Here is a 25061-nt window from a genome sequence, read left to right as displayed (position 1 = left end):
TAAGGAGGCAGGAGAAAGCCAGGCAGGGAAATCGCTAAGATTGGCTAGAAAGCAAAATGGAGAGATACATCTTTTACGTTGGTGGGTAGTGAACGTTTAATATTTACGGCACATGGAGATGATACGCTTGCCGTGAGACAATGAGGGGTAGCGACGTCTCGTGTGCTGGTGACCCCGGTTGTGCCTCCGAGGGGTCTGGACAGGAAAATTACTCTGACATCCCCAGTGTACGTTATCCTAGATGTGTGACAGGCTTCACTTCAGCTACAGATTGGCCTTCGCTAAGGAAGCTAGAGGCCTGGGATGTGACTACCCGCTGGGACCTGCCCAGGTAGGAATTTAGGATCAGACCATGCTGTGTGGTTCCTTTCAGTCACTGAGCTTGCCAGGCTGGCCATGTGGCACCCCCTGCCCTTGTCAGGTCTACTATGTCACTCCTTTTCATTCACAGTGTCATGGAACAAGTCCTGTGAAGGAAATAACCTACCGCGATGGCGTGGGAATGACTGAGGGCCGCTGGGCTGAGATGCAAATTTGGGCGTAGTCAGCACATAGATGGGGCAGGTGGGACCACCAGAGGTCAGGTGAAGGGGGAGGAGCCAGGGGAGTGGGGTCTCTGGGAAGCGCACACGGGGGACTGTTGCAGAAAACAGCTACCGGTCAACGGAGCTGCAGGCCAGTGAGTGTCCACGTAAGATATGTCGGAAAAATGGCCACTGGTTTTGGCAACATAGAGGCAGTTTGGGCCTTTCTGTTAGAGCAGTTTTGGAGGAGTGATGGGGCTGGAATCTGCAGTGGGAGAGGACCGAGGGGATGGAAAGTGAGCAAGGAGAGACAGCATGTGGACAGCTTCTGAAATGCCGGAGAAGGGAAGGGGGGTTGGGAAAATATGTCTCTGTTGGAAGGGAAGTGCGGGGACCCAGGACAATGGTTTGTGCTGGTGGCCAGGACTGCCCAAGAGGGGGCGAGACACTTGGGGCAGCTACAGGAGCTGGGTCTTTAGGCAAACGAGAGGGGTGGTATCCAGCTTGATGAGGTGGGGGTGGTGGGTGAGAGGAGCAGGGGTACTTCATAGGAAATGGGAGAAGTTGGGGTAGGTTTAGAGGGTACCTGGGGACAGTCTCATCTGATGGCCTCATGGTTTTCAGCGACATCTTGACTAGGGGAGTAAGGGGTACATTCCCACCAAGACCACCCACCCTTGGAGGGGTCATTTGCAGCCACTATGAGAACGGGCAGATTGCTGCATCTCCAAAATGGCAGAAGCAGGCTCTCCTGAACCCTCCTTCGTACAAAGGAGGAAACAGGATCAGAGAGGTCAGGGATTTGTCTGAGATGGCACAGTGGGGCTGAGCCCTCACTGCAGACTCCGTGGGGCCCACATTCTCCAGGGCACTGGGCTGCTGTGGCAGGGGGCTTGTGTTTGCACGTGCAGTGAGCATCCTAGCCAGCTGGGAGCTTGGTGTTAGGAGAACTGGATCACTGCAGCAGAAGCTACTTTAGCTGGGCCAGGTGACACAGATCCCTGGCCTGTGTCACCCTCACCTCTCACTTTTCTTCCCCAATTGTAAAGTGTAAGGAAGTCACCTCCCTGTGCCAGGACGGAGCTGAGCACTCTGGGAGGACTAGCTCACTGTATCTTTGCAGGAAGTGAGGCGCAGGTGCTGTCGCTGTCCTCACCTTACACAGAGGAGAGTGGCCTGAGATGTGAAATTCACCCAGCCAACACAATATGGCCAGCTACAATATGGGGGTGAGGGTCCCCAGCCAGGTGGTCCAACTGCTTCTCCCACAACATTCCCGTTTTGCAGAGGAGGAGACCAAAGCTCGTGGAGTCGTTCATTTGTTGTCATTTGTCTGTCCTAGCCTTCCTCTCCTTCCGAGCACCATATTTCTTTATGGATTGGGGACCAGGCTAGGAGCTAGAGATGAGTGAAATGTGCTTACCCTCCTCTCTCTCTCTCTCTCTCTCTCTCTCTCTCTCTCTCTCTCTCTCTCTCTCTCTCTCTCTCTCTCTCTCTCTCTCTCTCTCTCTCTCTCTCTCTCTCGGCAGACAGGTAGGGTAGACAATGGAAAGATGGGGAGGGCCTAACCCAGGGGGAGGGGCTCAGAGACGCTTCCCAGGGGGGTGTCTGAAGGAAGCAGCCAAGAGGCAGAGTCAGTTCAGGGAGAGAAAGCACTGCAGGTGGTGAGTGTGTCACAGGGGAGGGTCGGGGACAATGCCACTAAAGGCCTTTGCACATCTCAGTAGGAGCTGTCGCTTTATCCTGAGGACCATAGGGAGCTGGTCAAGTGTTTGCAGATATGGAGGGACAAGATCAGAACTTTTTGTCCCGGGTGGAGACTGGGTTGGGAAGGGACAGGAGACATCAGGGAGACCTTTAGATGCTGTTACAGGCTTTCTGATTCCTAGATCATTCTGCCAACCAGGCTGCTTCCTTAGTGCTTCCCAAACTCTCATTTTCTTTTCTAAAAAAGTTCCTGAGAGTCAGAGAGGTGAAGCAACTTGCCTGGGGTCACAGAGCATAACAGAGCATCCAGGTTGGGACTGGTCCCTTGAGTTAAACAACCAGTCTCAAGGGTGGAAGCCAGTGGTGTGTAAGCCCAGAGTGGGGCTCACTGGAGGCCCCAGGTGAACGTCACCCACCAGTCTACCTACCGCAGGTCCTCTTGTGGTCTCAGAGAATGGGCAGTGCCTCTGGGCAGGAGGAGCTGGGCTACTGCTGGGAAGTGGGAGTTGGCTCTCCCCGGTGCTCGGAGTTCGGGCCCCATGGGTTTAAGCATTTCTTGGGCTTCCTTCCCAGTGAGTGATTGGAAAACTCCCTGGGGCTGGGCCAGGATTTGATCTTGGATATGGGTCATGGCAGGGCAGTGAGGGAAGCAGTCCCTGCTGGGCATGGCAGCTGTATTTTACAGAAGCCGCACAGAGGCCTCATTCTTGGGGGCCAGGAGAGATGGGGAGCAGTTCCCAGAGTCCTGTCCCTTAGAAGTCCTGTCACTTTAGGCAGCTGTCTTGCTTCTCTGGAATCTCGGTTACCTCATCTGTGAAGTAGGGATGATATGAAATGTGATCCCAAAGGATCGAAAAAATAACCTGTGTTTACTGAGGGCCTAGAGTGTGCCAGGCAACCTGCATTATCTTCTTTCAATTCTTTGTGGCAATCTTGTAAGGAATATATTACCTTCATTTAACAGACGAGGCAGCCGAGGCACAGAAAAAGAACTGGCCCAAAGTCCCCCAGCTAGTAAATGGCAGACCTTGAACCCTGATCCATCCGACTCTGGAGACCTTCTTTGACACCCTTCTGGTGCATAGTAAACACTTGGTTCAGCTGAGCCCTTCCTCGGCAAATCACCTGATAGAATCTTGGGCTCCAGCATTCCGCCCACTCCACTTTGGGACAGCTGATGGAGTCCAACCCCTTACGTTTTATCAAGAGTCTTGGAGCTCCAGTGGGCCCAGAGCCCTTTGCTCATCATCTCACAGCCACATGGGGCAGGCTTGGGAGGAGACTCCCAGCAGCCTGGACCCCTGGCCTTTTGCTCTTTTCCCTACCCGAGGATCTCGGAACAGCACTGAATTAGGAGCCAGGCACCTAAGTTCCAGTGAGGGCAGGGAGAGCAAAAACAGTGCATGGTCCACCACTGGGCAGAGCTGAGCCCAGCCCCAGCCTGGCTCCGGAGTGCAGACCTCAGCTGCTTACAGAGACGGGGACTTGGGCCCAGGGAGAGGTTGTGGCTGGTGGGGAGGGAAACGGGAGCTGCGGGTAGGACGATGGAGTCAGAGGCTCATTTAGAGCTGGAAGGGCCTCACAGGATCTAGTCCACAGTCCTAATTTTATGTCTGGGGACATCAAATTAGTCATCTGGAGAGGGATGGTGACTTATCCCAGGCCACACAGCCAGTGGCAGCACACCCAGGAACAGAGGAAGATTTGGGAAGCTGGAGTCTCAGCTTCACCTTCTGGCCACTTTCGTGGGCATGATTTCCTGCCCAGGCCCTGCTGCTGCCGCCTGCCCTCTCTCCCTTGCATCAGAACAACAGTCAGAAATGAAAGAAATCATTTCGCAGAATACTAAGCACGTGGTGGCCAGTACAGACTTAGGTCTTGCTCAATCCCACCGTCCCTATTTACTGGTCGATGACTCTGGGCAAGGCACATGACTCCTCTGAGTCTCCATCTTTCTTCACCTGTATCATGATTTAAGGCGATTCAGAAATTGTAGGACTTTTCAGTGCCTTGAACACGCTGAGTATTCATCTCCAGGAGGTTTCTATTCTGGATCTTCCAGAGTTTTTGACCACCGAACACCTTTTGTTCAGTTGAGCCCCTGTTAGCATATTTCTGGACACAAGTGTTCCCCCAAATAGGCGGATTGAGAAACACTGGTATCAGTGGTTCTTCAGGACTGTTCAATCTTTTAAACTCAGACGTGGTGGACTGATCATTGAGTTTTGGGGAGACATTCTCTACAGAGCTGTGCCCCCTCCCCACTAGATCCCTGGGGTCAGCAGACCCATAACTGCCCAGACTGTTCGTGCTCATTCCATTCTTTGATGTCTCCTCTTACCTGGAGCACGAGTTGCTTTATCACTGTCCGTGATGGAGATAGCCGGAGTCTTCCATGATCGGAGCCACCCTGTTTGCCTGGGGCACCAAGACTGGCTGAGGTGTCCAGGGCCGGCAGCCACTGCCCTGCTGAAAGCTCTTCCCAGGGACCCTGGCTTACCTGGGAGCAGGTTCGGAGGATGTGAGTTAGGGGCGAGCCTCTCACGCAGGCCAGGGCAGTCTGGGACCGAGGGTGAGCCTGGGGCATGGCCACCTGGCTTCTAGCCTGGCTCTGACACTCGCTCTTTTATGACCTTGGGCCTGACACAGCCCTCTCTGGGCCTTGGTTTCCTCATCTGTAAGACGAGACGCTGGGCTTCCTGATTCATTTGTTCCCTTCCAGCCTCAGGTTCTGAGGAATGGGCACAGTTGCTACCTTTTGGCCTCTCACCTAGTTTGCGGGGTTCCTTGGAGTCAGCCAAGATGTCCCATCAGGAACTTTCTCTCTCAGAAGGCAAGGTGTGCAGGAAGGTGCCGGACACATCAGGTGGTCTCAGCACCCAGGGGAACGCATGAGCCAGTAATTCTCTTGCTAAGGATACAGATTCTTGGGCCTCACCCCAAGAGACTCTGCGTTGGGTGGTAGAGGTCTGACCTTAGAATCTACATTTTTAAAAAGGCTTCCTCTCACGCCGGTGCTTCTGAAGCCAACAGCTCAAAGACCACACTTTGAAGAAGACTGTTAGACTCTCTTTTAACCTAAAAATGCTCAGGAGACTGACGATCTGCCAGGGTTGGTGGTGGCTCTGTACAGCCCTGTGCTGAGATGCTTCCTCCATCGTCACAGCTTTCAGGAGCTGAGGACTCCTCTTCCCCACAAGCGAGTGTTTCCCAAACCCACTGGTTCCTGGCACCACCAGAAAGCTTTTGAACAAAATATGAATTCTTGAGTTTCACCCTTAGAGATTCTGATCCAGCAGATCTCAGCTGGGACCCATGTTTAAAAAACTCCGCAGGTCTTTTGTTCACTTGTCATTCATTCAGCAAATATTCTTTGAGGCCTGCAATGGCCTCGGCCCGGGGGAAGGCATGGAGGACATAATTGTCAGGCCAGACACAGTCTTGGACGTCAGGTCACCTATGCTACAGCCTGGTGAAGGAGACCGTGATTCCATAGGGGTGTCCGGCCAAGTTGGGGAAACGTGTGTCTAGAAAATGGTTGGGTCAGACTAAATACTTGAGGCAAAGCTGGGATGCTGGGGTAGCTGAGCTCCAGTAAATTCCAGATGGAAGCAGCCTCTGGTCACTACTTGCAAGATCCTGTCATTTGTTCATTCACTTAGTCATTTATTAATTTATCCACCCACCCATTCATCCACCTACAATCCACTCACCTACCCACCTACCAATCCACGCACCTATCCACCTACCATCTATCCATCCATCCATCCACCCACCTACCTACCCATCTATCCATCATCTCTTGAATCTCTCCCTTGTGCTAAGGACTATACTGGAGAGACAGAAAGGCAAGGCACTGTCCCTGTCCTCAAGGAACTCAGAGTCTAGTGGTCGAGTCAGAGAACAAAGCAAATGATTCCAGTCCAGAGTGTGAGGTGCGCAGAAGGGTGAGTGGCGGCTCTTCCAGCGGGCATCATGGAAGATGTCCCTGAGGGCAGCTTGTGCTAAGGCTCAAAATGTAGGTGGGAGTGTCCCGGCGAGACCAGGCGGGACAAGGTGTCCAGGCCCAGGAAGGGTCTTGCCCTTGGGGAGGCGGGTCATGTAACCGGGGCAAGTGGGGGGATCCTTCTGCTCCCAGAGCTCAGGCTCTACCTTTTGTTTTCCATGTCGGTTTCTGCATGAGGCCTGGTTCATAGTAGGTGCTCAGCAAACATTCGTCATTGGTGAACGAGGAGATGTGGGTGATCTGTTGCAAAGCGTGGCCTGTGGGCCGTGCTCAGAAACTTGTGGCTCTGCAGAGACTTGGACAGGATAACGGCAGGGAATGACCATCACCCAGGCTCCCTTGGCTGGGCAGGGAGGAGCAAGGCGGCCTCCCCAGCTCTCAGTGCCCTCGGCCTCCTAGGCCTGTGGTTCTTTCCTTGTGGGGCTCAGAGTCATTGTGTTCATGAAACCTCGGGCGAACCTGTGACTCCTTCCCAATGGTGTGTCTTTCCTGCAACTCAAGGGCTTGCCTGGTTGGGGGTGGGGTGGGATGGGAGTAGAAGGGACAGAGTCATGTGGCGGGCGGAGTACAAGCAGTGGTGGCTAAGAGCGTCGGCCTTTGGAGTCAGACCGCCTCGTTTTGATCCTCACTGTGCCTTTGTTCGCTGTGTGTCCCGGGGCAAGTGTCTCAACCTCCCTGTGTTTCAGTTCCGTCTCTCAGCTTGTCAGATGGGATAATAACAGCCTCTCCCTCATCTGGTTCTTGGGCCGATGACGAGAGTTGTCACGTATAAATCACGTAGAGCCGTGCCTGGTACCTGGTAAACATCTGATAAACAGTAGCTGAAACGCGGAGCTTTGGAGGCAGACGTGCCAGGCGGTTGGATGTTTATTAATCTTGGAGCCAGGAGACCTGGTTCAGATCCCCCCACTACCTCTGACCAAGTAGAGACCTTGGCAGGCAGGCTGATTCAGGCTCTGAGCTGAGGTCTCTCAGCTGTGAAATGGAGATCGATGCCCCAGATGGTTGCAGGGAGGGGCACTGAGTCTGGTGGTTCCTTCTCTGCGTTGGGCTTATTATTGAAGTCAGAAAACTTGCGTCTAAACAGCTGGAGTGAAATCTCCGTTTGATGAGGGTGGCATGGCTGCCACCTCCACCGCCCACAGACTCCGGGGCTCAGTATCCTGTCCGAACCCCGCAGCCTTCCCCTCCCATGTCCTCAATGGTTTCTGGGGTCCTGTGGAAATGGATCACCAGATGACTGGGGCTCACACTCTTTGGGGTGGTGAGTGGCACATAGTCTGCAGGGACATGGGCAAGGGACTCTTTCCCCAGCCAGCCTGGGTCTGGGTACCCTGGAGAGACGGTGTCTGATCCTTGTCCCGGACTCAGCACCCGTCTCCCACCTCACGTCCCTGCTTGGTCTGAATTCCCCGGGCTGAGTGACTCAGGCGTGCCTCATGCCCCAGTAGAGCCGAGTCACAGCGGGTAAATATTAACTCCAGAAATCTAGCTCTGAATGCAGCCTGTTTGGGCCGGCTGCCCCCTGGGGGTCTGCGCCCCTGGCCCAGCTGATGGCCGGGATAAGCTGGTGCCCTCCAGGGGGCGGAAGGATCCCTGCTCCACGCCAGGTGGTGGCATTTAATTGCCATCACAGTCCAGTGGTCAGGGGCTGCTATATGTGTTTGTGGCAGAGGGTGGAACCGAGGCATAGAGAGGGCAGGAGGCCTGCTCAGGTTTACACAGCTCGTGGGCTGGGCCTGGGGTTGGAACCCGGAGGGGCCCCTGTAAAGCCTGTGCTTTCCCTGACTGGACCCCCAGGAGTCCCCTTGCTGTTTGCTGTTAGGGCGACGCCAAGATGCTCTGCTTGTCACACGTGCTGAGGTTTGCTCTGTCCCCTCTGAGCCGGGGCCTCAGAGTCCCCTTTTGCAAAGTGGGGACAGGTGGGTTGGGGGTTCCTGGTACGCAGGACCAGGGCCCAGACACCTGAGTGCAGTGAGGCAGGAGCACAGGGAACTCTCCCTCCTTGAGAAGTGTGAGGCGCTCCTGGGGTCTGGGCTGGGGTTTGCGAGGAGGCATCCGGCCAAGCTAGCAAGCCTTCCCTTGAAGACCATGTACGAGGCGCCGTGGGGACAATCAGGGCCCAGCCACAGTCTTCTGAGAGCTGACACACGAGCCAAGAGTAAGAACACAGGTTTGGGGACTTCAGGGCCTGGGTTCGAATCCTGCCTCTTATAAGCTGTCTGGTCTTGGGCAGGTGTTTTCACCTGGCTCAGCCTGAGTGGCTCTCTCTGAAAGAGGAATTATAATCTCTACTTCCTAGGGCCATTGTGAAGATGAAGTAGGACGGTGTGTAAGACGGTGTGTGCAAAAGTCCTAATAGATAGGAGGTGCTCAGTCCGTTGACTTCACTTCTCAGGCCGTCAGACGATAGTCTTCTAAGGTCTGAAAGGTGGTGCCGGCAGCCCAGAAGTAGCAGCGGACGACTCTGAAGGCAGCTGGAGATGGGGCAGAAGAAGGGGTCAGCTCCACAGCGGGGGGCAAAAGGGATGTGGGCTAAGCTTGGCTGGGGAGAGAGGGAGACGTTGGCTTTTCCTTGGTCCTGCACCTCCCCACCCCAGCCCTGTAAATAGTGGCAGCCCCAACATGGCCCATGGCCATTTCCACAGGCAAGGGACATCGGAACCCTGGGAGAGGAAGTGACTTGCCCAGTGCTGGTGGGAGTTGGTGACAGAGCCAGGCTGACCCCCAGCCCAATGCCCACCTGTTCCTGACACTGACCTTCAGCCGCCTGGGGCACGTCCCTGGGGCTGTCAGGCTCCCTGGTCTCTCCGCCTGCCCTGGAGCCAACTACGCACAGAATATTCTAGGGCACATGACTCACAGGCTGGTCATTCCTCTACCAGGGCAGTTTTTTTTTTTTTCTTTCTTTCTTTCTTTCTTTTTTTTAACTTTTCCCTAATAAGGTCCCATGTAGAGCTCGCCTCTCCTTTCTTGGGTCCTTTTGCCCTGGGAAGCCCGTCCTGGGAGAGCTCCTGTTAGCTTGCTGCTGGACTGCAAGTGCTTAAACATCGGAAAGGTCAAGGGGAGACATGGGAGTTGCAGAGACCTGAATCCATGGCTGGGCTGGCCCACCCTCTAGCTGTGGGACTGGGCAAGTCACTGCACGTCTCTGAGCCTCAGTTTTCTCACTCAGGTCAAGAAATGTATTGGAGACCTGGTAGATGCCAGCTATGGTGCTAGACACTGTGGGTAGCGCTGTGGCCAGACTTACCCGCCGTCCTTTGGGAGCCTCAAGATGGAGTGGGGACCCGGATCTCCAGCTTGGAGTGCCGAGGACCCTGTGAAATAACATGTGAAGCACGACACACGGCTCCTGGTATCCACAGAAACTCAGAAGTGATAGCGTGAGTTTTGTTCCCAGCCAGCGAGAGCAGTCCCTGGGATTTCATGTGAATTACTGTCATGTTGATCTCACATGTTAGCAGCAAAGTGTGGGGGCTACGTCTGGAGGGACAGGGTTGGTTATCCGTGTACACTGGCGATGTGAGTTAGTGTCCCTGGCGTGCGCCGAGGCTGCCACGTTCCCACGTGTGCCCTGACCTTTGCAAGGAGAAAATGTAACCCAGGTGATGTCCTGGGGTCGCCCCCCCACCCGTAGGCACATACAGGGCACCCAAGAGGTGTTTGTTGAACTAGTAGGAGAGACAGTGGCAGCCTGGAATGTGTCCCAGTGGCCGTGAAATTGACTTGGGGAAGGATGGATAGCTGATGGGTCCTGTGCAGGAGCCTTGTTCTGAGAAACTGCACAGCGTGAAAGGAGGGCAGGTTTAGACCCTTCTAATGTGGGACGATGAGTCTTTTGCCGAAGGCGAAATTCCAATACGAGAGTGTGACATGGGACAGTGACTCAGGCTTGGGGTGAGACGGAGCATTTATGGAATACCCACTCTGTGCCAGTCACGGGGTGAGACTCAGTATGACCGTCAGCACAGGGAGCCTTTTCCTTCTGTCCTCTGATGTCTCCCAAACATCTGGAACAGTACTTGGCTCAAGGGATTCTTAATCAACACATACTGAACCAATGAATGGGTGTACTCCTTAATTGGGTCTCGGGAGTGTCTGCAGATGAATCAAGTGAAGCTTAGGGAGGTCAGGTCACACCTTTGCTTGGCTGTGGGGCCGGGATTTGGAGTCAGGGCTGCCTGGTTTCAGGGCTCTGACTCTGACCCACCCATCTTCTAGGATCCTCAAGAAGGAATTCTTGCTCTGGCTGACTGTTTGGATTTTAGCCTCTCAGAGATCCCTCCCTTTTGAGAGGGACTCAGAAACAGGGGCAGGGTCAGTGCCTGAATCACAGCGGATTCCCAGCCTTCCTTCTCCTTGGATCGGGGTGTGGGGGGGTGCCCTTTTCAGGAGCCAGGTTAGGAGGAGAACCGATGCTGCCAGCAGTAAAGGGGGCCCTTCCGGGCTTGGTATGACGTCACAGTCATCCTCGGGCACAGCAGTGAGGAGGCCGCTGGTTCATGCCGTGGCTGGCACACAGCTGTGCCTGCTCTAGTTGGTACAGTGGGGCCTGAACCTCAGGCAGCCCCTACCTCGGTGCCTTCTCCAGGGTGGTGGCTGGATGGGCCTGGGTGAATCCTGTATTCACGGGAACGTATGCCTGCCCTCAGCCCTCACCTGGCTCCAGCCTAGAGTGCCCAGTGAGACTTAATGTGTTTGCATTCGGCAGCTTTGGGAACCCAGGGCTGGGACTCTGACAGAGGGGCCTGCTAAGGCTCTGTGGGGGACAGTGCAGCTAGCACCCTGCCTGGGGGCCACTGGGCCAGAGTACTTTGTCTGCTAGTCCCCCAAGCTCTCCACCTGATGTGCCACCCCACTGGGGCCCTGTCCCACTAGCTCCCCTCCAGTGGGGTCTTCAGGACCCCATCTGCTCACCTGAGTGTTTCCCAGACAGCACAGGAGTCCAGCTGACTGGTGGCTGGCTGATGGCTGAGGATTAAAGACGCAAATCCTCCTGGGGTTTAGCCCAGAAGCTGGACGGCCAGGACTGGACTCAAATCGCAGCTCTCCTTGCATTGACTATGTGACCTTAAGCCATTTCCTAACCTCTGTGTATCTCAGTTTCCTAATCTGTAAAATGGGGAAGACAATAATGCCTCTCTCAGAGGGTTATTGTAAAGATTAAAGTAATTATAGGAGCAAAAGGCTTGGAATAGCTCTGGGCAATTAGAAGCAGTTAGTGAATGTTAGCAGTTATGATGCTGGTTTTGGCCCTCAGGCCTTGGTGGCGTTAGGCAACCCCACGCCATTTGGAGCTGCTGCCATTCTTCTGTGCCCAGTGCCTGGGCCCTGGGTTCCACCCACTCAGTACTGCCTGTCATGATGAATGAGTCCTGGGCCAGGTCGCTGGGGCGAGGGACGCAATGGCAGCGTCAGGGCCCCCGACTCCCGGTGAAAGCCCCTTTTTACCTTCTCTCTCCCTCTGTCCTGCTTACATATTCTCATTGCTGCTGTGTCCCAGGCCTTGCAGAGATAAACGGTGCTCATTGTTTCCTGGAGTATTAACTGACAGATAGGGCCCCCCTCACCCTCTCCAGGTTCAGGTCCCCCTCCAGGAGTGCCTGCAGCCCCTCCCCCCAGAGCCCCCCCACAGAAGCACTGCCTATTATAGTTGGCACCTGTTTAGTTCTCCTTCCCCTGCCAGACGGTGAGCTCCCAGGGGAAGTGACCATTGCATGAGTGTAGAGGGTTAAGCCATGAGCTAGGCTGGGCTTGGGGACACAGAGGGGAGGAGGGCATTGCCCTGGCCTCAGAGAGCTCACAGTCTGGTTGTTTATTCATGAGCTCAAACCAGCTGCTCGGTGCCAAAAACGGCGCTGGGTGCTGAGGACAGGAGAAGGCAACGTGCGGCTCCTGCCTCGAAGAGGTCGCAGTCTGCCCTTTCCCTCCCGACCCCCCCCCCTTCCGTCTCTCCGCACCTTCTGTATTCCAGATGCTGGGCCAGGTGGTGGAGACACAGAGGAGTGGTTTCTGCCCCCAGTCTAGTGGGGAGATTCACAAAAGCAAGTAACTGTAGCAGTTTCTTTGGAGACCCGTAGCCTGGTATTTACCTGCCATGGGAGCTAGTGGCCCTGACTTTGGTCTTTGCGCCCCTGTGACTAACAGCAGTAACACTACCTGTGTTCACAGGCCAGTGCCTACTCTGAATCCTCACAGGACCTGACCAGAGGCGGTCAGTCCAGGGGTTCCCACCTTGGCCCTGTGGACACGTGAGCCGGATAACTGTCGTGGGCCCCTCCTGTGCACTGGAGAGTGTTTAGCAGCATTCCTGGCCGCCTCTATCCCCAGGGGCCACTAGCATCTCCCACCCTTCCAGGTGTGACAACCAAAGTGTCTGCAGACATTGCCACATGTCCCCAGGAGGGTAGGGGGGGAACAAAATCGCTCCCGGTTAAGAACCACTGCCTTAGATGGGTCAGTAAGAATAACCGCCTACGTCAAGGTGGGATGGAAATGTTGAAATCCAAAAAACACAGCAAAAGAGGAAAAAAGAGCCCACACCATCCCCTATGCCTTGCGTGCAGAAACGATCTGGTTTGGCATAAAATGCAAACACGTGTTGGGAGGTGGGAGGACCCTTGGAAGCTGGAGCCGTTGTATGCCTTGGCCCAGGCCACACAGAGGCAGAGCCCCTGGCAGAATGCACCGGATTGTCATCAGGTCTGTGTCCCTTTGCCCTGTGTGGTTATGATGCAGGGAAGGTTCTCAGCTGACCACGGGGAGGACGAAGGACCAGTGTTGGTCTGGGGACAGAGTGTTCAGCTGTCCGCCTACATTCCGTGAAGCCCTGCGAGCCTGGTTCGCAGCGATGTATGGATTTGTGTGATGGTTTAGCTTCTGCCTCCCTGTGGGACTGTGGCTTTCCAGAGGGTGGGAACCAAGGCTGTCTTGCTTATCAGCAAATCCCCGGACCTCGCATGGTACCTGGCTTACCCACAGGCTCAATCAATATTTGTGGAATGATTAAGGGGTGTTGTTGGATGGCAGAGGGATCCAGAGAGATGAAGACTAGCTGTTCTGTCCTCTTCTTGAATGCTATTGAGCTGAAATGGTCCCAGAATGAGGGAGTGGGCCTGGAGATCTCAGTTCTAACACAGGCGGGGCCTTTGTGGACGATGTGACCTCCACCTCTCACCTCCTGGTTTGTACCCTAAGGTGGAAGGAGATGGTGTCCCCGTTTTCTGAGCAAGACCCCGGCCCGGGACAGACCTGGCATGAACCGGGCAAAGGCTCAGTCTTGGCAGGGAGCACAGGTGCCCACACATGTGTTCGCCCCTCCGTCTAGCGTTGAACACTTGTTAGGCGTGCCAGCGGCAAGCAGGGAAGAGAGCCCTGGTCCCCTCCCTCTCCATGAGCGTCCCTCAGGATGGTCCTGGTGGTGCTGAGTGACAGCCCCGGACATGTGACGGGTGGGGTCACAATGTAAGTTTGCTGCCTGGAGGGGGTGTCCCTGAATTTAGCTGAATATATTTGAGTTTGAGCAAGGAAAGGGAGGCATCCCGGTATCTGCAATTCTCCTGGGCTGATTCTCCAGCCAGCGTGCTTTACATAAAGGGGTACATCTGCCGTTGGTTCTGAGGCCCCCTTCTGCCTGACGTTATACATTCAGGGGATTGGAAGGTTCCCTGGCAACTTGCACTGAGCTTTGTCCGTCGCTGTGTTTCACACCAATTAAAGGAACTCACTGTCTCTTCTTGGGGTCTTCCCCTTTCCTGATTCTGACCCCCCTTCCCTGGAATCTTGACTTTAAAAGGGACGGGTGGTGGGTGGAGGTTTTGGGGAGCTTCTATAGCTGAGTGTTAGCCTCAGGGCCAGACCAAGCTGGTGGCTGTCCCAGAGCACGGCACTGGGTACCCCTTGACCTCAGAGTGGGGCGCTGCATGGTCAGACGCTGCAGGAGAGGCTGTTCTCTAATCTTGCTCTCACTTGGAGGGCAGTGGAAGGCAGTGATGGGAAGGGCTCTAGGATTGCTCAGCTGTACCTGGGACATCACCCTTCTTGTAGGCCAGTTACAAGGAGGTGGTCATTCATTCCTTCATTCAACAAACATTTATTGAGCACCTACTATGTTCCAGGCTCTCAGCTAGGTACTTTTTTTTATTTTTTATTTTTATAAATTTTGTTGGGGAACATTGGGAGACCGTGTGTTTCTCCAGGGAGTTGTCCTTCAGTCTAGTTGTGGAGGGCGCACCTCAGCTCCAAGTCCAGTCACCGTTTTCAATCTTTAGTTGCAGGGGGCGCAGTTCACCACCCCATGCAGGAGTTGAACCGGCAACCTTGGTGTTACGAGCTCGCGCTCTAACCCACTGAGCCATCCGGTCGCCCCTCGGCCAGATAGTTTTTTGAATTATTATCTCATAATCCTATAACAACTCTATGCGGTAGTGATTCTTATAGCTCTTGTACAGAGAGGGAATCAGGGATCAGAACAGTGAAATGACACCTTAGCGTCACAGCAAGTAAGTGGAGAGCCAGGACCCAACCAGTCATGGGATGGCGCACCCGCTCGTGGGGCTGGTGGGAAGACACGCCTTTCTGTACCTCCCCCACAGGTGCAGGACAGAGTAGTTGGAATGACACTCGCATGTTCTTGGGGAGTGCTTTGAATGTAAGTGCTGGCTGCTTTAAGAGTTCCGCCAGAGCTATGCTGGGCCTTGTGGCTGACACCTCTGGTCCCCTGGGGCTCCGTGCAGCAGCGCTTGTCTTTTAGGAAACCTCAGGTGCTACCTTTACTGGCTAGCTCGCCCTGCCTTGGTTGGGTGGGCTGAGCTGTTTTTAGCTCTGAGTTTTGCAACGGTTATTTCTTCCTGCCCAGAGGTCTGATGTGGGACAAAGGGAAAGAGGCAGAGTGCGGGCCTAAAGTAGGAGATCGGAGCCAGATTGGACTGCTGTGGGCTTTGAAAGGGAGGCCTCCTCCACTGTCCATGGCCTGCCATCCTGGGGCACCAGTGCCCCAGCCTTGGCCCTGTGGCTCCTGTGGTCTCTTCCTGGACAGCTGGATATATGGCAGGTCCCTTACATGCTTGCATGGGAAAGACTGGTGTATCTACCTCCTGCCAGAGTGGGTGAGGATGGCAGCCACTGGAGCTCTGAGGTCCTATCCCCTTTCCCGGCCACATGTTTCTGACTCACCAGAACAAGAATGTGGTCCTTTTGGGAGCAAGTTTTTAAAAATAGTCCAAGTCTTTCCTCCTGCCCTGCCCCACCCCTCTTCTTCTGATCACACCCTGGCTTTGGCCCAGACTTCTCATACTGGTTTTGGGGAACCGCCTCTTGCACAGCCTGTCAGTGTAGCTCTGTTTGTGTAGCTCTCTTGGGAGGAGCTGTCCTGGCTGCAGGCTCATTTCAGACGGGAGGAGGCTCAGTCCCGGGCCATGGTGGCTTCTCTCCTTCCCTGATCGTGGTGTGGGGACTGACCCCGGGGCCAGCGTGGGACCGGGGGTTCCTTCTTTCATTGAACAGGTGTGTGTTGAGGTCTGGTGTTTGCCAGGCACTGTTCCAGGGCTGTGGACAGAGCAATGAATGGAAATAATAATGCCCCAGCCTCTGTCGAGTCCACGTTCTAGTAGGAGGAGAGTGATATAAACAACTAAAAGACACCGATTCCCGGAGATGTTAAATACTGTGAAGATGGGAAGGAGCGTGACGGGGAGGGGTGTGTGCTGTTTGAAAGATGGTGGTTGGGGAAGCCTCTCTGATCTGGTGACCTTGGAGCAGAGCCCCGAGGAGGTGAGGGAACTGTCCATGTGTACGTCTGGGAGAAGAACGTTCCGGGCAGAGGGAACAGCAAGTGCAAAGGCCCTGCAGTTGCAGCCTATGTGGGGTGTTTGAGGAACTGCACGGTGGGGGGAGAGGTAGGATCTGAAGCCAGGGAGGTAGTGGGGACGAGTGTCACACAGGGCCTTGTAGGCCAAGGAGAGGACCCTGCCTTCCACTCTGAACGAGGTAGGAAAGCATTTGAGGGTTTGAGCAGAAGAGTAACTTGACTAATGTTGAGAACAAAGTGTGTGGGGTTGAGTTGGGGATGAAGGTGGAAACTAGAGACCAGTCAAGGAGTTATTTGAATGGTCTTGGAAAGAGACGATGATGGTTTGGGCCAGGGTGGTAGCAGGGGAGGTGACGAGAAGTGGTCAGGTTCTGGACAGGCTTGGAAGGTAGAGCCAACAAGGTTTGCTGATGGGTAGGATGTAGGTGTGAGAGAAAGAGGTAGGTAAGGGTGAGTCCGGGGATTTTAGCCTGAGTACCTGATAGGCTGGAGTTGCGTTAGGCAAGCTGGGAAGACTGGCAGGAGCAGGGCTCTGGGTCAGGAGTTTGAATGGGTGTGAATTTCAAGGTGCCCAGTAGACCACGGGTGGACATGCTGGGCAGGCTTGCTTCGGGGCAGAAGCCTGAAGTAAGGAAAGTTAGGCTGGAGCCATCACCCTGGAGATAGTCTTAAAAACCAGGAAACGGAAGAGGTCCCCCAGGGCAGCGCAGATGGAGATGAAGTCAGAATCCTGAGCCTGGGAACAGCCCAGCCTTTGGATGTCCTGAGGATGCGGTAGAAGAAAGGGGCAGAGCAGGAGCTGGCCCCGGAAGGAGAGCTGAGAGGGTTTAAAGGAGGGAGGAGCCTGGGGGGTGGGCCAAGGCATGACCACTGCATTTGGCATTGTGGGCGTCACTGGTGACTCTACTGGGCTGGCTGGGAGCTACGGGGAGGACACCCCACCCTCAAGGCACCCTTCCCTGGAAACCCCAGCTCCCTCCAACCTCCCTGCCTCTGCCCAGGCCATTTCTGCAGCCTGGAGTGTCCGTCCGCCCCTGCATTAGCTCTGCCACGTTGCATGGAGTCAGACATGCCTTTGTTTCCTGCTCCCACCTCATCTGCGCCTCAGTTTCCCCGTCAGTGAAAAGGAGGGAACGGAGCCCACCTCCAGGTTTGGTTCCTGAGTGGAAATGCTCTACTGCTACAATGAGTGTCCTAGAGCCATGCTGGCACCGGATTGCCTGAGAGGTGGCTTGGATGGGGAAACTAAGGCTCAGAAAGGTAAAGGGGTGGCGCAGCATCAATGCTGTCCCCTCCTGCACTCCAGGGGTGTGTGCTGTGGGGCCCCATCACATGGGCCAGTCAGGACGAAGCTGACGATCTGGGAACCTCCTAGGACAAGGCAGGAGATGAGGTCAGGGCACTTCGGCCCTTAGGAGGAGGCTTTTCATGTCATCCTTCAGCCTGGGGATGAAGGGGTTAATGTGCCTGGGGGCCGTGAGGAGGAGGAGGAGCTGGGGACCAGCCCGGAGGCAACTGCCCCTCATGCACACAGGGTCTTCCAGCTTCTCCAGGCTGCCTCTGCCTCCGGTTTCCCAGGCAACAGCTCCCGGGGATCCCCTCTGGAGGGGTGAGGGGTGAGGGTGAGAGAGCCTCTTCTGCCCAGAGGCCTTCTCTTGGGGCCGCTCTCACATGTCCTGCCTGGGGATCATTGACAGGGGCACGTCTCGCCTCCCTGCCTAGTAAGTCACTGGAGGAGGGAGGGTGGGATTGGGGACGCCCACACTGGCAGGGACAGAGCCTCCATTGTCTGAGGCTTCGGCCATGGACCACCCCTCACACAGCCCCCCCCCCCCCCCCCCCCCCCCCCCGTGCTCCTGTCAGAGCCTCCCTCCCCCCTGCCACTGCAGGAAGCCCATTGAGTGGCCTGGCGCCCCCTGGGTCAGCGCAGGAGCTGGCCCTCTTGTCCCCCTGACATTTGGAGGCTTCCGCCCTGGGCTGGGGCGGGCCTTGAGGAGGCCCCCCCCCCCCCCACTCCCCCAGCACTTGTTTATTTCCCATGAGAACCAGTCCAAGGGTCCTGCCCTGGCTGTCCCTGCTCACAGCCCAGTGATGAGCCGCTCAGTAGCTGCATGGCCTGGGGACCGTCCCTCAGCCTCTCAGCTTCCATTTCCTCATCAACTGTAGGAGTTCAGTCAGACAAGAAGTGACAAATGTTCATCGTGAGGCCTTGTGCACGGCAGTGCGCAGGGCATTTCAGCTATAATCGTTTTCAAGACGGTCGTTTTGTGATCTCAAGGGTAATGAAGGTCACGGAGATCAGGGCACATGTTCTGGTGGGTGATCCGCCTGGACTCAGTTGAGCAGTCTGCAGAATGGGACAATGCTGACTGTCCTCAAGGAGTGGCAGGAACTCTGGGAAGGGAACGCTCATGTATTAAGAACCTACCAGCATTGTCAGACGTCCTGTCATGTACTTTTGCATCTGACCGATGAGGAGTGAGGCACAGAGAGGGCGAATTACTTCCCGAGGTCTCGCCACTGGAGGGCAGCAGATTCAGCGTCTGCCTCTGGGTCTCTTGGACCCTGGTCTGAGCCCTTCCCACGCATCTCACACACCTCTTTCCAGGGCTCTGAGTTCTGTTCATGTTCCTCTTGCTGTAGCTCCACTGGTGTTTTCTTGGGTAAGGCACCTTGTCTCTCCAGAGCCCCCGGGAGCCATCTGTCTCCAGATTCTGCAGCAGCTGGCCATTTGTGTTGAGGGCCTTTGAGGGCGGAGCTTTGGGCATTCTGCCATCCTGTACATAGTGGCTGCGGGGCCCTCTTCCTGGCCGGGCCCACCGTCCAGCGGACCCTCTTTCTCTTGGCCTTGGTCTTTCTGGACAGAGCAGAGGATACCTGGGTGGCTAACGTTCTCACCTGCACCTGTCCCTCCTTCCACCGGGTAGGGAGTCCCACACTTGCAGCTGCTTCCGGCCCCCGGATGCCTCAGCCTCACGGGCTCCACAGTGAGTAGATCCCAAGCAGGGGAAGGTTTACAGGTTCTTCGATTCTCAGCCCCCATTCCGTGCCGTTCAGCAGCTGTTGTCTAGTATGTGGGCCAGTGCTTCAGACACTGAGATAAAAGAAGTCACAGTTCAGGGAGGGAGACAGTTATAATAAGGGCTGTCCGTGTCCCAGAATCACCTGTGCTCTCTGATAATGGACTGTCCCCCGAGCTACTGAACCTTGGGACTGGGACACATGTATTTTTTAAACGCTCCACAACCAGGCTTAGGAACCACTGCATGGGATGGGTCTGGCGAGGCCTCACAGAGGAGAGCTCGCGCTCTAACTAATTGAGCCATCCAGCCGCCCTTGGCAGTCGTTTTTAAAGAGATGGTCCCCCAAGAGAAGAAACTATCCCCTAACCCAAGTGTAATACTGTTGCTATCACAATCGAACAGTAGCCACTGTGTATGGGCAGAGCTTACTCGGTGTGGAGTGTTTCGCACATACCTCGCCACTGGAGGGCAGCAGATTCAGCGTCTGCCGCTGGGTCTCTTGGACACTAGCCTGAGCCCTTTCAGACTCCATCCTCAATCCATTGACCTGGGACCAGGCGCAGCAGGTACTAGGAGAAAGGTGTTAACTGTATTGCTGGGATTTGAACTCAGATCTAGCAACAAACGCCGTCCTTTTAACCACTGCAGTCGTGTCTCCGCCTCTCTAGTGTGTGTACCGGGAGAAGGTCCCTTTCCCTCCTTTGGCCTCAGTTGGCCCATCTGTAAAGTGAGGGCAGCACCTTCTTGTAGCTGCTCTCTGGTGCTGACCTGCTGTGATGTTTTTGTGTCGATTCTCTTTTTTAAAAATGAGAAAGGTGACTTTTCGTTTGCCCTTATTATAGGGCTCGCTGTAGAATATCTGGGAAATTCAGAAAAATAGAAAGAAAGTAAACAGAAAATCTCCCATAAGCCTATCACTGAGCATAACACGGTGATTGTCTTAGTGGATTTCCTTCCAGTCTTTTTCCTCTGTGCGCTTTTTAAAAAAAACGTTTTTATTTATTTAAGTGTATTTTTCCAGGACCCATCAGCTCCAAGTCAAGTAGTTGTTTCAATCTAGTTGTGGAGGGCGCCGCTCACAGTGGCCCATGTGGGGATCGAACCCGCAACCTTGTTGTTAAGAGCACCGCGCTCTAACCAGCTGTGCTGACCGGCCGCCCCTCTTTGTGCACTTTTGAAACCGATTTGGAATCGCTCTGTATCTGCTAAGCCACTTTTGGTTTTCTGCTGGCTGCCCCTTTTGCTAGAGATAGTCATGGCTGGAAGGTTCTGGATCGCTTTTCAGAGCGAGGGTCATTTCAGGGGCATCACAACACATTTCTTTTGGCTCAGGTTCCCACCTCGAAAGCTTCCAGACCAGGAATAGCTCAAGGAAGACGTGAAAGATAAAAAGGAAAGAACCTTCTCTTTGCTTAGCACTTTCACACTTACGACCTGGCTCCTTGCGTGTCGTAGCCCGTGAGAGCGTCTGGGCAGGTGCTGTCGTGCCCACTTTACAGAGATGAAGCCTGAGGTGCTGTGACACTGAGGGGAGGCCTGCGGTCATACCGAGAGGACAAGGCAGAGCCTGGCCTGCAAGTGGATCCCGCTGCCCCAGGCTGTGGCCCCTGAGCTCCCCCAGCTTGAAGCCTTTGTCTCTCCGGGTTCCTCTGTGAGCCACCCGTAGGGTCCCTGATACTCCTGGCGTGTGGCATGCAGACACAGAGCTTCGTTTGCTGTTCCTCATTTTGGTGGTGGCAGCTTCAAGGCCAGGCAGGCATCTTGGCGCCAGCCGAGGCTGCCGGGGCTGTGCGGTCGACCTTAGGTATGCCGCCGGGAGTCCCCTGGGGCAGGGAGCAGGACCCTCATTTTACAGATGACACGGAAGCTCAGCTCGTCTGCCAGTGGAGCTGAGACTCCAGCCTGGGTCCCCGACTCCAAGGCAGAACTGTGGTCATCACAGCCTCTGCCCTGCCTGTGAATCGTAGATCAGTGTGTCCCAGGGACCCTTCCGAGAGCTGTCCGTCGTTTTCCTTTTCATTTCCTTACTAACCCTGTGAGCTGGGTACTTTGTAAGCTCCATTTTGCAGATGAGTAAACTGAAGCCCAGAATTAAGTAACTTGCCCAAGGTGTCCTGAGTGGGGACCCAGGTAGTGTCAGTAATCTGAGCTCGTTCCTAACGGTTGAGCCAGGAGGGTCTCCAGCAGGGGGAATGGGCTGCTCTGAGCCATTCCTATTTCCTTCCCACATCCTTGTGAGACTCCGGACCTGAGTGTATACAGTGGTGACCCAGGCCTGTGTCCGAGCACGGGGCTTGCGGGTCTCTGTCCTGGCCTGGGGTCCTCACGGCCCCAGATTCGTTTATAACAGCTGCTCCCCAGATTCCAGTCCCAAAGTCCAGGGAGGTGGTGTGATGAAAGGAGTCCGGCTAGGGTTTGGCGCAACTCCCTCCGATTGAATTCTAGGGTTGTCACCTGGTTCTCTTGCCTCTGTGATCTTGGGCAAATCCTTATTCTTTTGAGCCTTGGTTTACTTATCTGTAAATAAAATAATGCAGATAAGCCTTGGGCTTCATAAATGGCCGTATCTGTATCTCTCTTCCTTTTGCAGGAAAGCCTTGGGTGTGGAATAGAGTGGGCGGGAATCAGCCCCGAAGGGGAAGGAGAAATGGGAGGACTTCGGAATCTCTGGCCCGGAGAGAAGGATCCTGGGTTTCTGCATCATCAGAAAACTGCATTTAAGGAGCAGTTAGCAAGGAGGCCAGGCTGCGCACCTCCTTTTTCCCTCCTGTAAAATGGGTATAGGTCTCCCTGCTCCTTCCTAAGCGGCTCTGAATGAGCTCACAGGGAGGAGGGACCTGCAGGAGGACTGCTGTGCAACTGCGGTTTCATCTTTCAATGTGCAAAGGGGTTTGCCGACATTTTAGTTTGTTTTCCCTAACTCTTTGCTGAAGATAAAACTTTAGTTCTGAGAGTTCAGTGTGGGGCTAACAGGCTCAGTCATACACTCAGTGGAGAGCAATTGGCATTCAATCCAAATTGACCCAGCAGACCCCACATTCCTAGCAGACCCCCACTAGGAATGTGTCCTTGGGTTCACACATCCTTTCACTCCAGGCCCTGCGTATGGGAGATGTTAGTTGCTGCCTTGTTTATAACACCAAAAGCCCGGAAATAACCTCAGTACCCATTGGTAGGGATTATGGTACATTGGTCAATAGTGGTCCGTTAAAAAAAAGACTATGCAGCTGTTAGAGAAAGTGAGGCTCATTTCTATGTCCTGTTCTGAAATGATCTCCCAAATTCTTAAGCAAAAATAAAGTGGTTGCAGCACAGTGGGTGCCATGTCTTTCCTTTTGTATAAAACGCCTCTCTCCAGGTGTACCACCCGGTACATACATGGCTTAGTTCTGGAGGAGTCACAGGGAACCAGGAACAGGGGTCACTTCCGTGGGATTAGGGCGACGGGGGTGGGAACGAGATTTTCTTTCCTTGTACACCCCTTGTGGTGTTTGGATGTTGAGAGGCACTAGAGCATGGTGGTTACTTTAAGGAGCGCAGATTCTGGGGGCCTTGGACTGGGTTCAAACCCCGGCTCTGCCGCTTACCAGCTGTGTGATCTTGGGCAACTTACTTAACCACGCTGGGCCTGATGTTCTGATATATAATAATTTGGATTCATATATGTTAACATTACTTGTAAAGTGCTTAGAATAACGTCTGAGCTCGAGTAGGCACGACTTGAATGTTTACTGTTATGAATTACCATTTACATGTATTCCACTTTTATTCAGGAAGCCACTTCATAGAAGTACGGGCATTAGGAGTGGAAAGGAAAACAGTGCGCAGCTGGTTTGTGTTGGGGCTAATTAGACTGGAGGGCTGCTGCTTTCCCTCCAGGGTGCCTCCCTTCTCCACAGGGAAGTCCAGAAGGACAGTCCCTGGCTCAGAATTGGGGGTGCCAGTAGGGAGGGGGGAGAATTCTCCCTCACTGCTCTGCAGGCCCATCTGGCAAGGTGGGCTCTACGGCCCAGGAAGCCCACCGGAGTTACCAGCCTCTTGGTTGCACGAGCCCCCACTGCAAGGCCAGCAGCAAATGTGCTCCTCAATTTGAGCAATTGCGTTTCTGCCCCTGTCTTGTGCCATCTGCCTCTCTGCAGCCCTTAGACCCATGTGCCATGGCCTGGTGGCCCATTGCCAGCTGGCCAACCCCATGGGGAAGGATGGGGGGAGACAGAAAGACTGAATGGCCTTCAGTGGGGCTGTAGGTGGCAGCCGGGGAGAGTGCCGGGACTTGAAGGACTCCATGGTTATTGAGAACCCAGGAGTAGGAAGTGTGTGGCCACGTCCATGACAGTTCAGGCGTGAGCCAACTTCTAGGACATGGGGCCGAGCACAATCCTGGCCTCTGGTGCTGGGACTTCACCTGTAAGCCAGAGGGAACAAGGGCCTAGTCTCACTGGACCCGCCTGGCTCCTGAAGGCCCTTGGCATCAAACAAGAGGAAGGTCTGTGGCGGCAGGGAAGGTGTGTGGGAAGACGGGGTTACGGGTCTGCAGCTGCTGGTTTCTCTGGGTTAATGATTTGTGATGGGTGCAGCTGGGCCCTTTCTGGGCTGTCCTGTGCTTCTGAAGCTGCTGGGGAAGGAGTGTGAGAGCTGATAGGCTGGCGTGCACAGGTTGGGAGTCAGTGACCCCCTCCATTGCCGAAACTTTGGCCTTGAACTCCATCTAATTGGATTTTTGGCCTTCTTTTCACAGGCAAGCAGCTGGGACGGTGCTACGCTGAGCTGGACCTTGTCTGATGGCTTCCTCCAACCCTCCTCCACAGGCTGCCATAGGTACTGTACCTGGGCTTCCTGCTCGTCCCTCCTCTGAACGGGGCTGTGGGGGCTGACCCTGGGTGGGAATCCGGCTCCGCTGGAGGTTAGCTGTGTGCCCTTGGGTGAGTGACTTACCTCTCAGTCTGAGTATCCTTATCAGCAACAAGGAAATAATTTCCTCCTCACAGAGTGAGCTCCAGAAAGGGTTGATTCTTTACCTGTGTTCCTAAGATCCCCTGGAGAGATGGGCAGAGCCCATCTGGGGATGGAAGTATGCTTGGGGTGAAGCTAATGAATTGAGGGTGGGGACCTGAGGGTTGAGGGGAAGGGGCCGGGCTGTCCACCTCCATCTGGGAAGGTACTAAGGTCACGTAGCAGTGTTGGGGTTGCTGGAGTTGGCAACACCCCCCCCCCATCCCAAACAACAACAAGAAAAACGTACTTATGTTAAAAAAATTATTTGTTGTTCATCTGAAATTCAATTCGATGTCCTGTATTTCATTTGGCAACCCGAGCAGTGGGGCCTCAGACACTGTAGGTGGAATCCGGGCCCCACCCTGGAGGAGCTGCATACGGGCCGTTTCACCCCGGGGCCGGGCTGCCTGTTCTCTTGCCCCGCTTCTGGGGGCACAGATAGCAGAGTGGTAATGAGCCAGGGCTTGTTTGTCAGCCGGCCCCTGCCGCTGCCACTTGACTGACTGGATGTTTCTATGGCTGTTTCATCACCGATAAACATGAGGAGAATAGTTTATCCACTGTGTTATCGCAAGGTTTCCATTAGGTAAGGCCCTGCCATGTGGTAATTGGTCACACAATGAAGGGGAGCTGTTGTCACGGTGGGGGGGGTGGCAGGATGGCGGCGTGTGCTGTGTGTGCTTTGCTCTGAGCCCTCCCTGAGCCTCCCTGTTCTTCTCCAAAGGATGGACACACCTTCTCCATGACAAGGGTGCTTCCTGGGTCCCTGCCTCCTGCACTCCCTGGGATTGTCCCTCCTGAGGATGGGGTGTGTCCAGGGACATCAAAGGTGTGTGTGGCTGGCTCCCGCTGGCCATGCCATCTGTCTAGATAGGTGGGAAGGGCTCAGTTCAGCTCTCAATTATCCAGGGATAGGCCTCCTAATTTTTCCTTCTGATAAGGAGTGATGTCTGACTGCCTGGGTGTCAGGAGCCTGGGAACAGACCCGGGAACAA

At 54.7% G+C, this 25061-nt stretch overlaps 1 protein-coding gene across 11 annotated transcripts in view; it reads left to right on the top strand.

The window, feature by feature from the left end:
- Positions 1–25061, top strand: part of ARHGEF10L (Rho guanine nucleotide exchange factor 10 like) — a 133721-nt gene that overhangs the window by 6469 nt on the left and 102191 nt on the right. For all 11 annotated transcript variants that reach the window (XM_081056132.1, XM_081056131.1, XM_081056142.1 and 8 more), the window contains exon 2: positions 23810–23889. In XM_081056132.1, the coding sequence (XP_080912258.1) occupies positions 23853–23889 (37 nt within the window). In that variant the 5' untranslated portion in view covers positions 23810–23852. The remainder of the gene's footprint in view (positions 1–23809; positions 23890–25061) is intronic.

Source organism: Rhinolophus hipposideros (genome assembly GCF_964194185.1).
Source record: "Rhinolophus hipposideros genome assembly, chromosome: 8".
NCBI lineage: Eukaryota > Metazoa > Chordata > Mammalia > Chiroptera > Rhinolophidae > Rhinolophus > Rhinolophus hipposideros.
Note: the sequence above shows the minus strand (reverse complement) of the source record. Positions and strands in the feature narration are given on the sequence as shown.